This window comes from Penaeus monodon, chromosome 14 (genome assembly GCF_015228065.2).
Source record: "Penaeus monodon isolate SGIC_2016 chromosome 14, NSTDA_Pmon_1, whole genome shotgun sequence".
NCBI classification, from domain to species: Eukaryota; Metazoa; Arthropoda; class Malacostraca; order Decapoda; family Penaeidae; genus Penaeus; species Penaeus monodon.
Genome location: NC_051399.1, coordinates 38,226,620 through 38,244,146, shown reverse-complemented (window position 1 = coordinate 38,244,146; position 17,527 = coordinate 38,226,620). Strand labels below are relative to the sequence as shown.

The following is a 17,527-nucleotide window of genomic DNA, read 5'->3' as shown; positions in this document are numbered from 1 at the left end:
TTTCTTCATTCCCCAAAAATCAAATATCAGACATTTGAAAAGATAAAATGTAGAAAGGTTCACTTCACAGACTAAGAAATTTAATTGATATCATGTAATTTTGTATCTGCATCAAGGTAATTCTCAGGGAGAAAACAAACAGCTTATTTCAACTAGTATTTTGCATAATGAACTTTAGTCCTCACACCCAGTTTTATACAATACACATATGAATTATTAGATATTAATTGCATATGACAGTACCATTAGATGGTGCATTCAACAGATATTAGTCCCATAAGAATATGCTGAGAAAACCTGTACTGAAAAACAAATGATGACTGCAGCAAGAGTTGTCATTTACGACTTGTTCGTGCCATGGAACTGAAGCATTACTGAATGTTGTAAGTAATAATGTCAATAGAATTTAAACATTACTCAATGTTTTAAGTAATGTGTCTGTCAGTCTAATAGATATAAACTAGAGTGGTGATATTTTATCCCTTTTTATTAACAATTCAGACATTTTATATATTTCTTATTCATGAGGCTATTTTATTGTTATGCTACACAATATTTTTGTTGTCCAAATAATTCATGGTCAATTGTCATTCAAATTTTGCCTAAATATAAGATTTCTTTTTTAAGATACATATATATATTTTTTTTATTAGAAACTGTCACATGTATGATGCTCTGCCAGAATAAAACGGGTGAATTTGCGAGAGCAAAATGCCATATAATGGCATGAACCATATCTTCAATGTCACCCTATGAGTGACCTTGACGTGCTTATTAAAACACTTTCTTGGTACGTGTACGAGTATGAACTGTACACATGACCATCGAAAAGGAAACAAGGCACTATTTATAATTTAGCCATAATTTAATTCTACCCATAAATATACCTAACAACAACACGCTTGCACAAGAACATTGCATATATGACACAAAACACTAAGATATTATTGGAACGGATTTGACAATTTAGAAGCCGCGTCGTCTGCCCTGCCAGACGAGTGCTCGACGGCGTATAGAGAACGTTAATTGCCGACTGGCCTTCATATTTCACCAAATTACTCGTCATTTACATAATGGCAGACTTAAAGATCGATACAGGAAATCCGATGCTCGACGAGAAAATCACCGAGTGGTTGAAATGGGATAAGGTATGTTTATTTTTTGTCGTATGTAGTGTTGATAACAGGTATAAGTTGATGTAATTTCATACAGTTCCGTTTCCTTTGCATGTTTTACCACATTGTTTTGATTACCTGTTTTGTATAAAAATAAAAGAATATCTCCGGTAGATTATATCAAAGATAAACGAGTGGATATATTATTCTTAACATAGGATATGTGTATAATTTTTTTTTTTTATCCCTCAATTTCTCAAAAGCAAAGAAGGTGTGATAGATACACATTGTGACAATTATCGATACATACATTATATATATATATATATATATATATATATATATATATATTATATATATATATATATATATATATATATATTTGACAACTCTTGTAATGTTGAAGTTGATTTTGAGGTTTTATTAATATATTCAGAAAAAGTTATTTTGTAGGACATTAAGAATACATTAATTCCAGTCTTGGCATAAAGTACTGATGTTGATAGCTAGGTCTGTGTTTATATGTTATTGTAAGAGAAACACACTTCTTGAAAATGCCCTTAAGAACTCTGCTGTGTGAGGGTGTTGTGGACTTGTGGATATTTTCATCATTTCGCATAAACAGAAGGTTGATGCAGCTGTACCAGTGTGTTTATTACTCTATTTCTTCTGCTGTATAAGATGGTTTGTCCATTTCCCTCTATCTCTGTATGTCGCTCTCAGTAACATTAACCAATTTTTTTTCTTGGAAAGCATATTGGCTGTGTTCTCCAATCCATTGTCGATGATAGTAAATCACTAAGTAAATTACTCCTTGTGTTGCACTCTGACTAAAGCCAAAGATTTTTCTCACTTATATTATAGCAAGATTGAATCTGCTAGTTTCTTAAATACAGATGACTTGTGGCTTTGATTGAAACAAAAAAAAAATCAACATATTCTAAAAGAAAAGAAGAAAATTCCTGAGAAATATTTACTCTTTTTATGTTTTTTTTTTTTTTTTTTTTTTATGGGAAATAGTAATTTATGCATTGATGGTAAATTAGTAAAATTGTAGATTTATTTTTTTCCAGGTGTTTTTTACAGAAACATGTTGCTTTTCTCACTATACCAGTGAATACCACAAAGTTGCTGAGAGATCTACAAACTTGCCGGAATGTATTTGATGGAGGGTTGTTGGTCTTTGCTGATGTGCTTAAAGGCATAGGAGCCACACTTACAGATTCAAAGCTAGTACTGGATGTACAGGGTTCTTCTAAAACATTTATATTATATATATATCCACAAAAAGCAAAGGTCATTTTTATAATAAGCAGTGTAAATGTCATAAACATACGTATTGTATTGTGAGGAATACGATAAACAACAGGTTAAATGGCAGTAATTCATGCATACCATTATAAGTTACAAGTAACATTGTGGGTCAAATGTATTATTATGCAGGAAATAGACTGTGTTTGATAGGCTAGTGATATTGCTTATTAATATTGAGTATAATGATAATATGATAAAATATATGTGCAGATGATTTTTTTGGATTAAAAAAAAATCTTTTGGTAACTTTTTGTCCTTTATTTTTCTTTCAAAGGTTTCTCTGATAATCTTAGTGGTTAGATTATGACAGAAGTAATACATTGGAGTGAAGCACTGTTAAAAAGTGCATATTGTAAATCATAAACATTTTACTTCTCAGTAGATGATTAGGGCTGTTGAAATTATTATCTTTTTTAAAACTAATTAGATTAGTATTGATTAGAACTGTTTAAATAACCTCTGTTCAGAATTTATTATAACTAGTTAAATAACTGTTTGCAGCATGTTGGTGAATATAGCTGATAAATAATGCCATAAACAGACCAGGAATCATTGCTCTTAGGATTATCCCATAATATTTATTGATTTTTTACATGAAATGTTTTGAAAGAGGTACAGAAATGTTAGCTTAAAGGGATTAAAGAAAAGAATGAATTGGATGGAAGTTGGTATGAAGGGCGAGAGGGAGGGAGAGGATGGAAGTTGATGGCAGGGATGGTGCAAGGGAGGAAGAAGATTGATGGCAGGGAGGGTGGGAGGGGTTGGAAGTGATGCCAGGGAGGGAGAGAGGGAGAGGGAGAAGATGGAAGTGATGCCAGGGAGGGAGGGAGAGGATGGAGGCTCATTAAGGGAAGGGAAGGATAGCATGAAAGCTGATGGTAGGAAGGGAGGGAGGAAGGGAGAGGATAGAAGTGATGGCACGAAGAGGGAGAGGGAGATAAAGGATGTATTAGCAGGAAGAGGGAGAGAGGATGGAATGATGGTATGATGGGTGGGAGAGGATGGAAAATGCCGGCATGGTGAGAGGAGGGAAACTGATGACAGGGAGGAAGGGAAATGATGGAAGTTGATAACATGGAAAGGAGAGGATGGAATAAATTGACATTGAGGGAATAGATACTGGTAGATAACGAGTGTTAGGAATAACATAAATAGGATAGATGCAGATGGATGATAAGATAAAGAAGGTGGGGAAGTGATAAAGGAAGGCGAAGGTAAAAAATAATGTTTACTATAGTGGTGTTGGAGGAGGGAGAGGATATCTGATGAGGAAATAGTGCGCAGAAGTTCGTTGATGGCAAAACGTAGAAGAAAAGGGACTTCATACCATTCATTAAGAAATAATGGGCGTTGATGGAAATGGAGATGAAGCAGATAGTCAACGAAGAGTTGGAGATTAACGATAAAAGAGAAAAGAATGGGAGTCGATAATGGAATAACATGAAGAGAATGGTAATGAAGACGTGACGCAGGGCAAGAAAGAGACACTGGTAGGAGGGAGGACGAACAGCAGTGACAGATAGAGTGAAAGCGGTTGGGGAAATACGGGGAAGGAATTCGTGCAGTGATATTAATTTGGGCGAGTCCAAGGATACCGGCAAAGATAACCAACCCTTCCTCATTATTTTTATGCTGAATTACAATACTTATATGTGTTACTTTCGATGTTCAATTACACTTACAGAAATTATTTTCTACCTTTCAAAACCCTTATTCAGTGCCCATTACTCAGATAGCAGTGTTTGCAAGCGCCTGTTGAGTCAACACAACCGTAACTCATTGGCATCTTGCAAGCACGCACTCAAGCTCAACAGTGACTCGATTCACAGTGACGTTCCTTTCGAGAAGAAACGAGAGAAAATAATGGGTCGCTTTTTGAGGTGTTGTAGCCGACCAATTTATCTCTATTATTCTCGGTATCTATATGACGAATATAGTAGCATAGTTGACATAGGGCACTAAGTCTATGCGGGTAGTTGCATGGTTGCTTGTTTGCTGTTGTGATGAAACGTGCGTGTTATTTCTCGACGTTTCTCTTGTGTGGCAATAGTTAATAAGTAGGCTACTCCTGCCATATTTCGTCCTCTTTTATTAGCGTTTATTCTCTCTCTCTCTCTCTCTCTCTCTCTCTCTCTCTCTCTCTCTCTCTCTATATATATATATATATATATATATATATATATATATATATATATATATATATATGTGTGTGTGTGTGTGTGTGTGTGTGTGTGTGTGTGTGTGTGTGTGTGTGTGTGTGTGTGTGTGTGTGTGTGTGTGTGTGTGTGTGCCTGTCTGTCTTTCAGTATTTTATGTGATCTTTAATTGTTGATTTATCTTGATCTTATCTGCTAGTCATTACGCCATGCACACGATACTCGTGTAACGAGTTAGTAGCATTAGACAGCAGAAACCGCTGTTACACGTGCATTTAGGACAACAATGGGAATAAACGCATGACGCCAGATAATCCCTTTGGAGGAGCCACTTGTCACGGCTTTCGGATTTCTTATTTTAGAAGAAGTCTCTGGATGTGGGTGAGGGCTGGCCGAAGTGCTCATTTGTGCGTAACCACGTACATTCACGTGCGCATTCTCTCTCTCGTTCTTTCTCTCTTTCTCTCGTTCTTTCTCTCTTTCTCTCGTTCTTTCTCTCTTTCTCTTTCTCTCTTTCTTTCTCTCTTTCTCATTTTCTCTTTCTTTTTGTCTTTCTCTTTTTCTCTCTTTCTCTTTTCCTCTCTTTCTCTTTTCCTCTCTTTCTCTTTTCCTCTCTTTCTCTTTTTCTCTCTTTCTCTTTTTCTCTCTTTCTCTTTTTCTCTCTTTTTTTTTTTCTCTCTTTCTTTTTTCTTTTTTTTCTTTTTTTTCTCTTTTTTTTCTCTTTTTTCTTTTCCTCTTTTCTTTTCTTTTTCTCTTTTCTCTCTTTTCTTTTCTCTCTTTTCTTTTCTCTCTTTTCTTTTCCTCTTTTTCTTCTCCTTCCCCCTCTTTTTTTTCTTTTTTTTCCTCCTCCTTTTTCCTCCCCCCTCCTCCCTCTCTTTTCCCTCTCCCTCCCTTTTTTCTCCCTTTTTCTCCTCCCCCCTTTTTTCCCTCCTCTCTCTCTTTCCCTCCCTCCCCCTCCCCCCCCCTCACCTCCCTCCCTCCCCCCCTCCCCTCCCCCCATTCTCTTATCCCCCTCCCCCCTCCCCTCCCCCCCCCTTCCCCCTCTTCCCCCTTCTCTCCAAGTTTTTCCCCTTTTCACCCAAGTCTTTCCCCCCCTTTTTCCCCCCCCCCCCCTTTCCCCCCCCCCCCCCCCCCCCCCCCCCCCCCCTTTTTTTTTTCCCGCCCCCCTTGGGTAACAGAGGCATTGGGCCGCGTATGCGAAGGGGAGAACGAGACACAAATTTCCCCTTGGGGATTTAACCTTTTAAAGTAAGAATGATTTTTGCTGTTTTGCAGTTTTCAGTAATTTTGGCACTTGAGCCTTTTTGGAAGACCGATCTAAGGTTCTGTGTTTATTTTATTAGGGACACTTTTTATTTTCTTTTATTTTTTTATTTAATTAAAATTTTTTTTCATTGGATACTGTAAGAGGAGGGTAATTAGGCGAGAATAAAGCGTTTAGAAATTTGCCCTTGGGTCTTCTGAAACCTTTTTCTTAAGCGCTGAAGGTCATGTTTCTAATCCAAATTTGTGTTACTTTTCCAGAAGTTTTTTTTTTCCCCAAATTTGCTTTTTTTTTTTTATACAATTGTTCCCTTTGTTTTGTCTTTTCGTACTGGCTGTTGTTTTCTTGTTTTTTTCTATATTTTTTGTCATTATTTTTGAAAAAAATGATGATAATTTTCATAATTAATTGTTGTTTTTATTTATTATTAATGTTATATTGTTTTTGTTGTTGTTGCTGTTTTGTTGGCATTTTCCCCCCTCTTCCCCCCCCCTGCCTTCCTTCCCCCCCTTGCCCTTTCCCCCTTTCCTCCTTTTTTTCTGGTCCCCTCGTTTCCCTTTTCCTCTCCCCCTTCCCCCTCTCCCTTTTCTTCTCACACTCCTTTTCCCCCCTTTAAGACCCTCCCTCTGTCCTTTTTATTGAGTCTCCCTTTTTCCCCCCCCCTTCGCTTTCCCCCCTACCCTTTCCCACCTTTAGTTTACCCCCAGATTGTCGTTTTAATGAAAATGTGCATAAACTTAGAGGGATAATAGTTTTTTTGCAGTGATTTTCCCTCAAGAAAAAAGTGGTAAAAAAAAATAACCATAGGGGTGGGCAAAGAAAACCATGATAATGATAATAACAAAAAATGTAATAATAAAAAAATAACATGCATAACATCCATAATAATGATGATAAAAACACCCCCAAAAGTTTATAATAAAAAACCCATAATAATGATAATAAAGGGATCCTAATGATAATAAATTTTATAATAAGTAATAAACCATAGTAAAGATAATAATAAAAAAAATAAAAATAAAAATGTAATATCTTTAAAAAAGATGATGATAACATCCATAATAATGATAATAAAAAACATCCATAATAATAAAATAAAAAATCCTTTAAAAATGATAATAACATCCTAATAATAATAGTAGACATAATAATGATAATAGCAACAACCATAATTGTGAGATAACAAAAACAAAATGATGATAATGAAAACAACCATGGCAATGATAACAGCAGTCTAAGTTTGGCAAAGCGAAGAAAAAGTTTGAATAGGTTCTAAACGATTACAGTCGCAGGGAATGTTTTCAGTGTAAATGCTCACTTTTGATTAAAATTAAAAAAATTGTTATTTTTATTTTTATTATTTTTATTATTATTATTATTACTTATTTTGTTTTGTTGTGTTGTTGTTTTTTTATTTTTGTTTTTATTTATTATGTTTATTTTAATTATTTCATCATTATTATTATCATATATTTTTATTTTTATGTTATTATTATTATTATTATCATTATTTTATTTCCGTTATTCATTATTATTATTACTATTATTATTATTATATTATATCATCATTATATCCTCATCATTATATCATCATCATCATCATCAGTACCATCATCATCAGTACCATCATCATCAGTACTCATCATCAGACCATCTCTCGTCCATCACAATACCATCATATCAGTACCATCATCATCTCTCATCATCATCATCATCATTCTTATTGCCATTGCTATGAAGCAGGGAAAACATTTATATCAGAGTTTTATTTTGGTTCGGTCATGGTGAGAAAGAGTAAGTCTATACATTTAGTACAATTTTGCCATGTGTATGATGGAGGTAGATGTACGATATTAAAGTGATTCGTGGATATATGAAGTTTAGGAATCACTTGGATATATTTCCTTGAGATTTAAAAGGGATATCAGCAACTAGTGTTACGCAGACATGGTAGAGTAGAGTCCGGTGTGGAAGAATATCAAGTTGTAATGATATGGTAGTTACTGTAGATTATTAACATCGTAATAGCAGGGGTACTAACAATACCACCAGAAGCACTATTTTTATCAGATTGTAAAAACGATCCGTTAAGCTTTGATGATTTCACAATTAGAATTCAAGCATGTTAGGTCTTATTAGGGACTTAACCCAATCGGCACGTTTGGCAAGAATACATGCCATGCCCACTGTAACACAGGTTTATTTATTTTATTCACACATAGATGGCTCTACAAGTGCTTAGTCATCAAGGGGTCACTTATTAGTCCTACCTTTCTCACCTGTTTACCCTTTTCCTTGACTTTTGGAAAGGATCTTTTGCATTATTTCATTGTCTTAAATGTTAACAAGATTTTAATAATACTTTAATAATCATAACATCAATAACAATAATAACAGTATTGATATCAATAGTATTAAAAGGAAAAACGCATTTTCCCGCCAATTCAAGGAATGGGGAAATCAAGATCAGTCAGTAGGGCCTACTGATAGACTCCTTGGAGGTCGAGCACATGTGGAGCCATCTGTATGTAACAAAATTCATAAAAACCTACAAGGGACAGAACATAAATCCGGTGATTGGGTTAAGATATGGCCAGGATCCCAGCCTGCTCTCGCTTATGTTCCAGAATGAGCGGACGCGAGCCGAGGTGGAGCAGCTGGTGCGGAGGGGCGACGTGGACCAGCTGGAGAAGACCATGGTGCACCGCATGGTGTTCGGGACGGCGGGTTTGCGGGGTCGCATGGGCGCTGGCTACGCCCTCATGAACGACCTCGTCATCATCCAGACGTCGCAGGTACGGGATTCTTAAATATGTATATACACACATACACGTATTTGTTTTTATTTATATATGTAGATATTTCTTTGCATATATCTATTAATATATATATATATATATATATATATATATATATATATATATTTATATTTATATTATATATATATATAGTTTATTAGTTTATATATATAGTTTAGTTTATATATATAGTTTATATATATAGTTATATATATAGTATATATATAATTAATAGTATAGTCTATATAATAGTATATATTTATATATAGTTATATGATATATAGGATTTATATATAGTATAGTATATATATCTATATATAGTTATATGTATATATGATATATACTATATATATAAATATATATATACATATAACTATATATATAAATATATATATACATATAACTATATAAATAGCTATATATATATATATATATATATATATATAATATATATATATATATAACTATATATATAAGCTATATATATAAATATATATACATAAACTATAAACTATGTATATAACTATATATATAAACTATATATATAAACTAAAACTATATATATAAACTAAATATATATATATATATATTAATAGATATATGCAAAGAAATATCTACATATATAAATAAAAACAAATACGTGTATGTGTGTATATACATATTTAAGAATCCCGTACCTGCGACGTCTGGATGATGACGAGGTCGTTCATGAGGGCGTAGCCAGCGCCCATGCGACCCCGCAAACCCGCCGTCCCGAACACCATGCGGTGCACCATGGTCTTCTCCAGCTGGTCCACGTCGCCCCTCCGCACCAGCTGCTCCACCTCGGCTCGCGTCCGCTCATTCTGGAACATAAGCGAGAGCAGGCTGGGATCCTGGCCATATCTTAACCCAATCACCGGATTTATGTTCTGTCCCTTGTAGGTTTTTATGAATTTTGTTACATACAGATGGCTCCACATGTGCTCGACCTCCAAGGAGTCTATCAGTAGGCCCTACTGACTGATCTTGATTTCCCCATTCCTTGAATTGGCGGGAAAATGCGTTTTTCCTTTTAATACTATTGATATCAATACTGTTATTATTGTTATTGATGTTATGATTATTAAAGTATTATTAAAATCTTGTTAACATTTAAGACAATGAAATAATGCAAAAGATCCTTTCCAAAAGTCAAGGAAAAGGGTAAACAGGTGAGAAAGGTAGGACTAATAAGTGACCCCTTGATGACTAAGCACTTGTAGAGCCATCTATGTGTGAATAAAATAAATAAACCTGTGTTACAGTGGGCATGGCATGTATTCTTGCCAAACGTGCCGATTGGGTTAAGTCCCTAATAAGACCTAACATGCTTGAATTCTAATTGTGAAATCATCAAAGCTTAACGGATCGTTTTTACAATCTGATAAAAATAGTGCTTCTGGTGGTATTGTTAGTACCCCTGCTATTACGATGTTAATAATCTACAGTAACTACCATATCATTACAACTTGATATTCTTCCACACCGGACTCTACTCTACCATGTCTGCGTAACACTAGTTGCTGATATCCCTTTTAAATCTCAAGGAAATATATCCAAGTGATTCCTAAACTTCATATATCCACGAATCACTTTAATATCGTACATCTACCTCCATCATACACATGGCAAAATTGTACTAAATGTATAGACATTACTCGTTCTCAACCATGACCGAGACCGAGATAAACTCTGATATAAATGTTTTCCCTGCTTCATAGCAATGGCAATAAGAATGATGATGATGATGATGATGATGATGATGATGATGATGATGGTACTGATGATGATGGTACTGATGATGATGGTACTGATGATGATGGTACTGATAATAATAATAATAATAATAATAATAATGATAATAATGATAATAATAATAATGATAATAATAATAATAATAACAATAATAATAATAATAATAATGATAATAATAATGATGATAATAATAATAATAATAATACATAATAAAATAATAACAATAATAATAATAACAACAACAGCAACAAAACAAAAATAAGTAATAGTAATAATAATAATAATAATAATAATAATAATAAATAACAATATTTTAATCTTAATCTAAAGTGAGCATGTTACACTGAAAACATTCCCTGCGACTGTGAATCGATTAGAAACCTATTCTAACTTCTTTCTTCGCATTGCCAATATCATTAGCACTGCTGTTATCATTGCCATGGTTGTTGTCATTATCATCATTATGTTTCTTGTTATCATCACTATTATGGTTGTTGCTATTATTATTATTATGGATGTTATTATTATCATTATTATGGATGTTATCATCATCATTATTAAAGATATTACTATTATTATTATTATTATTATTTATTATCATCATTATTATGGATGTATTATGCATGTTATTATTATTATTATTACAATGGTTGTTATTATCATTATCATGGTTGTTCTTATGACCATTCCTATGGTTATTATTTTTACCACTCTTTCTTGAGGGAAAATCACTGCAATAAACTAGTTATACCTCTAAGTTTATGCACATTTATCATTAAAACGACAATCTGAGGGTGAAGCTCAAGGTAGGAAGGTAGGAGGGAAAGCGAAGGGGGAGGGAAGAAAGGAGACTACAATGAAAAGGGACAGAGGGAGGGTCTTAAGGGGGAAAGGAGTGATGAGAAGAGAAGGGGAGATGGGGAAGGGGAGAGGAGAAGGGAAACGAGGGGACACAGAGAAAAAGGAGGCAAGGGGAAGGCAAGGGGGAGGAAGGGAAGGCATGGAGGGGAAGAGAGGGGAAAATGCCAACAACAACAGCAACAACAACAACAACAATAATAACATTAATAATGATAATAACAACAACAATAATAATTATGAAAATTATCATCATTATTTTTAACAATAATGACAATAAATATAAGAAGAAAAACAAGAAAACAACAGCCACGATAACGTAAAAGACAAAGACAACGGTAACAATTGTATAAAAAAAAAACAAGCAATTGGGAAAAAATAAACATTCTGGAAATGTAACACATAATTTGGAATTGAGAAACATGACCTTCAGCGCTTTAAGAACAAGGTACAGAAGACCAAGGGCAGAATTTCTAATCGCTTCAATTCATCGACCTAATTACCCTCCTCTTACAGTATCACAAGTGAAAAAATTATAATTAAATAAATAAATAAATGAAAAATAAATAGTGTACCCATAAATAAAATAATCACAGCAACCTTAGATCGGTCTTCTCAAACAGGCTCAAGTGCCAAAGTTACTAAAATCTGCAAATCAGCAATATCATTCTTACTTCAAAAGGTTAAAATCCCCAAGGGAATTCGTGTCTCGTTCTCCCCTTCGCATACTGCAGGGGCACAATGCCTCTGTTACCCAAGCGACCCACGAACGACAAGATGCTAGTACAGCCGTGACATGCGTAAAACACGTTGGTAGGAGAGGGAGAAAGAGTGTGACTATGTGGGGGGGGGGGGGTGAGGGGTGAGGGGGAGGGGTGAAGGGAGGAGAGAGGAGGGGAAGGGGAGGGAGGGGAGGGAGGGAGAAGACTTGAGGTGGATGGAGAAAGAGCGTGTGGGCCAAGAGATGGCGATGGAGAGAGAGGGAGGGAGGGAGGGAGGATGAGAGGGAGGGAGGGAGGGAGGGAGGGAGGGAGGGAGGATAAGAGAGGGAGGGAGGGAGGGAGAGGAGGGAGAGGAAAAGAGAGAGAGAGAGAGAAAGAGAGAGAGAGAGAAAAGAGAGAGAGAGAGAAAGAGAGAGAAAAAGAGAGAGAGAGAAAGAGAGAAAAGAGAAAGAGAGAAAAGAGAAAGAGAGAAAAGAGAAAGAGAGAAAAGAGAAAGAGAGAAAAAGAGAAAGAGAGAGAAAAGAGAAAGAGAGGAAAAGAGAAAGAGAGAAAAAGAGAAAGAGAGAAAAAAAGAAAGAGAGAAAAAGAGAGAGAGAAAAAGAGAAAGAGAGAAAAAGAGAAAGCGAGGAAAAGAGAAAGAGACAAAAAGAGAAAGACAAAAAGAAAGAGAAAATGAGAAAGAGAGAAAGAACGAGAGAAAGAGAGAAAGAACGAGAGAAAGAGAGAAAGAACGAGAGAGAGAATGCGCACGTGAATGTACGTGGTTACGCACAAATGAGCACTTCGGCCAGCCCTCACCCACATCCAGAGACTTCTTCTAAAATAAGAAATCCGAAAGCCGTGACAAGTGGCTCCTCCAAAGGGATTATCTGGCGTCATGCGTTTATTCCCATTGTTGTCCTAAATGCACGTGTAACAGCGGTTTCTGCTGTCTAATGCTACTAACTCGTTACACGAGTATCGTGTGCATGGCGTAATGACTAGCAGATAAGATCAAGATAAATCAACAATTAAAGATCACATAAAATACTGAAAGACAGACAGGCACACACCCCAAAACACACACACACACACACACACACACACACACACACAACACACACACACACACACCACAACACACACACACATATACTATATATATTAGATATATATATATATATATATATATATATATATATATATAGAGAGAGAGAGACGAGAGAGAGGAGAGGAGAGAGAGAGAGAGAGAGAGAATAAACGCTAATAAAAGAGGACGAAATATGGCAGGAGTAGCCTACTTATTAACTATGCCACACAAAGAAACGTCGAGAAATAACACGCACGTTTCATCACAACAGCAAACAAGCAACCATGCAACTACCCGCATAGACTTAAGTGCCCTATGTCAACTATGCTACTATATTCGTCATATAGATACCGAGAATAATAGAGATAAATTGGTCGGCTAAACACCTCAAAAAGCGACCCATTATTTTCTCCGTCTTCTTCTCGAAAGGAAACGGGCAACTGTGACCATGAGTCATGTTTGAGCTTGAAAATGCTGTGCTTTGCAAGATGCCTGAGTACGTTGTGTTATCAAGCGCTTGCACACTGCTATGAGTAATGGGCACTATAAGGTTTGAAAGGTAGAAAATAATTTCTGTAGTTTTGAACATCGAAAGTACACTAAATTATCACAAAAATAATGGGAAGTGTTTTCTTGCCACTTGGACCCCAATTATTCCTCACGAATTCTTCCCCTTTCCAGTTTCCCTATCGCACTGCTGTCGCCTCCCTCCTACCATGTCTTTCTCCCCTCACGCTTCATACCACTTCATTTCCATTCGTCCCTTCTTTTCTTTATCGTCTCCTCTCGTGACATCTGCTCACTCCCATCAGCCCATTATTCAAGAATGGTATGAGCCTTTCTCTACGTTGCCATCAACGAACTTTCGCCTTCCTCATCAGAATCCTTCCTCTCCAACCCTATGTAAACTTATTCCTTGCCTCCTTTTCACTTCCCCACCTCTTTCTTCATCATTCATCCTATTTATTTATTCCTAAACTATCTACCTTATTCCTCATGTCAATTTATCATCTCTCCTTTCATGATCAACTCATCATTTCCTTCTTTATCAGCTCTCTCACCATGCCGGCATTTCCATCTCCCCACCCATACCATCATCCCCCTCTCCCTCTTCTTATACATCCTTATCTCCCCTCCCTCTTCGTGCCATCACTTCCTCTCCCTTCCTCCCTCCTTCTACCATCACTTTCATGCTATCTCCTCCTTAATGGACTCATCCTCCCCCCCTCCCTGGATCATTCCATTTCTCCCTCTCCTTCTCCTCTGGACACTCAACCCTCCACTCCGCATCAATTTCTTCTCCCTTGCACCATCCTGCCATCAACTTCCATCTCCCTCCCTCTGCCTTCATACATTCATCCAAATCTTTCTTATCCCTTACTACATTTCTGTACTCTTTCAAAACATTTCATGTAAAAAATCAATAAATATTATGGGATAATCCTAAGAGCAATGATTCCTGGTCTGTTTATGGCATTATTTATCAGCTATATTCACCAACATGCTGCAAACAGTTATTTAACTAGTTATAATAAATTCTGAACAGAGGTTATTTAAACAGTTCTAATCAATACTAATCTAATTAGTTTTAAAAAAGATAATAATTTCAACAGCCCTAATCATCTACTGAGAAGTAAAATGTTTATGATTTACAATATGCACTTTTTAACAGTGCTTCACTCCAATGTATTACTTCTGTCATAATCTAACCACTAAGATTATCAGAGAAACCTTTGAAAGAAAAATAAAGGACAAAAAGTTACCAAAAGATTTTTTTTAATCCAAAAAAATCATCTGCACATATATTTTATCATATTATCATTATACTCAATATTAATAAGCAATATCACTAGCCTATCAAACACAGTCTATTTCCTGCATAATAATACATTTGACCCACAATTGTTACTTGTAACTTATAATGGTATGCATGAATTACTGCCATTTAACCTGTTGTTTATCCGTATTCCTCACAATACAATACGTATGTTTATGACATTTACACTGCTTATTATAAAAATGACCTTTGCTTTTTGTGGATATATATATAATATAAATGTTTTAGAAGAACCCTGTACATCCAGTACTAGCTTTGAATCTGTAAGTGTGGCTCCTATGCCTTTAAGCACATCAGCAAAGACCAACAACCCTCCATCAAATACATTCCGGCAAGTTTGTAGATCTCTCAGCAACTTTGTGGTATTCACTGGTATAGTGAGAAAAGCAACATGTTCTGTAAAAACACCTGGAAAAAATAAATCTACAATTTTACATAATTTACCATCAATGCATAAATTACTATTTCCCCATTAAAAAAAAAAACAAAAAACATAAATAAGAGTAAATATTTCTCAGGAATTTTCTTCTTTTCTTTTAGAATATGTTGATTTTTTTTTTGTTTCAATCAAAGCCACAAGTCATCTGTATTTAAGAAACTAGCAGACTCAATCTTGCTATAATATAAGTGAGAAAAATCTTTGGCTTTAGTCAGAGTACAACACAAGGAGTAATTTACTTAGTGATTTACTATCATCGACAATGGATTGGAGAACACAGCCAATATGCTTCCAAGAAAAAAAATTTGGTTAATGTTACTGAGAGCGACATACAGAGATAGAGGGAAATGGACACTACCATCTTATACAGCAGAAGAAATAGAGTAATAAACAACACTGGTACAGCTGCATCAACCTTCTGTTTATGCGAAATGATGAAAATATCCACAAGTCCACAACACCCTCACACAGCCAGAGTTCTTAAGGGCATTTTCAAGAAGTGTGTTCTCTTACAATAACATATAAACACAGACCTAGCTATCAACATCAGTACTTTATGCCAAGACTGGAATTAATGTATTCTTAATGTCCTACAAAATAACTTTTTCTGAATATATTAATAAAACCTCAAAATCAACTTCAACATTACAAGAGTTGTCAAATATATATATATATATATATATATATATATATATATATATATATATATATATATATATATATATATATATATATATATATATATATATATATATAATGTATGTATCGATAATTGTCACAATGTGTATCTATCACACCTTCCTTGCTTTTGAGAAATTGAGGGATAAAAAAAAAAAAATTATACACATATCCTATGTTAAGAATAATATATCCACTCGTTTATCTTTGATATAATCTACCGGAGATATTCTTTTATTTTTATACAAAACAGGTAATCAAAACAATGTGGTAAAACATGCAAAGGAAACGGAACTGTATGAAATTACATCAACTGATACCTGTTATCAACACTACATACGACAAAAAATAAACATACCTTATCCCATTTCAACCACTCGGTGATTTTCTCGTCGAGCACCGGATTTCCTGTATCGATCTTTAAGTCTGCCATTATGTAAATGACGAGTAATTTGGTGAAATATGAAGGCCAGTCGGCAATTAACGTTGTCTATACGCCGTCGAGCACTCGTCTGGCAGGGCAGACGACGCGGCTTCTAAATTGTCAAATCCGTTCCAATAATATCTTAGTGTTTTGTGTCATATATGCAATGTTCTTGTGCAAGCGTGTTGTTGTTAGGTATATTTATGGGTAGAATTAAATTATGGCTAAATTATAAATAGTGCCTTGTTTCCTTTTCGATGGTCATGTGTACAGTTCATACTCGTACACGTACCAAGAAAGTGTTTTAATAAGCACGTCAAGGTCACTCATAGGGTGACATTGAAGATATGGTTCATGCCATTATATGGCATTTTGCTCTCGCAAATTCACCCGTTTTATTCTGGCAGAGCATCATACATGTGACAGTTTCTAATAAAAAAAATATATATATGTATCTTAAAAAAGAAATCTTATATTTAGGCAAAATTTGAATGACAATTGACCATGAATTATTTGGACAACAAAAATATTGTGTAGCATAACCAATAAAATAGCCTCATGAATAAGAAATATATAATATGTCTGAATTTGTTAATAAAAAGGGATAAAATATCACCACTCTAGTTTATATCTATTAGACTGACAGACACATTACTTAAAACATTGAGTAATGTTTAAATTCTATTGACATTATTACTTACAACATTCAGTAATGCTTCAGTTCCATGGCACGAACAAGTCGTAAATGACAACTCTTGCTGCAGTCATCATTTGTTTTTCAGTACAGGTTTTCTCAGCATATTCTTATGGGACTAATATCTGTTGAATGCACCATCTAATGGTACTGTCATATGCAATTAATATCTAATAATTCATATGTGTATTGTATAAAACTGGGTGTGAGGACTAAAGTTCATTATGCAAAATACTAGTTGAAATAAGCTGTTTTGTTTCTCCCTGAGAATTACCTTGATGCAGATACAAAATTACATGATATCAATTAAATTTCTTAGTCTGTGAAGTGAACCTTTCTACATTTTATCTTTTCAAATGTCTGATATTTGATTTTGGAGCAAT

General features: G+C 34.9%; 2 protein-coding genes across 2 annotated transcripts; one reads left to right on the top strand and one right to left on the bottom strand.

Moving 5' to 3' along the window:
• Positions 1–945: 945 nt before the first annotated feature.
• LOC119580706 (glucose 1,6-bisphosphate synthase-like) lies at positions 946–8,659 on the top strand. The gene is made up of 2 exons (XM_037928804.1): positions 946–1,148; positions 8,477–8,659. The coding sequence occupies exons 1-2, from the start codon at positions 1,074–1,076 to the stop codon at positions 8,657–8,659; spliced, it is 258 nt and encodes an 85-aa protein (XP_037784732.1). The 5' UTR covers positions 946–1,073.
• Positions 8,660–9,309: 650 nt separating this feature from the next.
• Positions 9,310–16,569, bottom strand: LOC119580705 (glucose 1,6-bisphosphate synthase-like). Its single transcript, XM_037928803.1, has 2 exons — positions 16,385–16,569; positions 9,310–9,492 (listed from the first exon to the last, which is right to left on the bottom strand). Exons 1-2 carry the CDS (start codon positions 16,457–16,459, stop codon positions 9,310–9,312), a joined length of 258 nt encoding a protein of 85 aa, XP_037784731.1. The 5' UTR covers positions 16,460–16,569.
• Between the last annotated feature and the right edge of the window lie 958 nt (positions 16,570–17,527).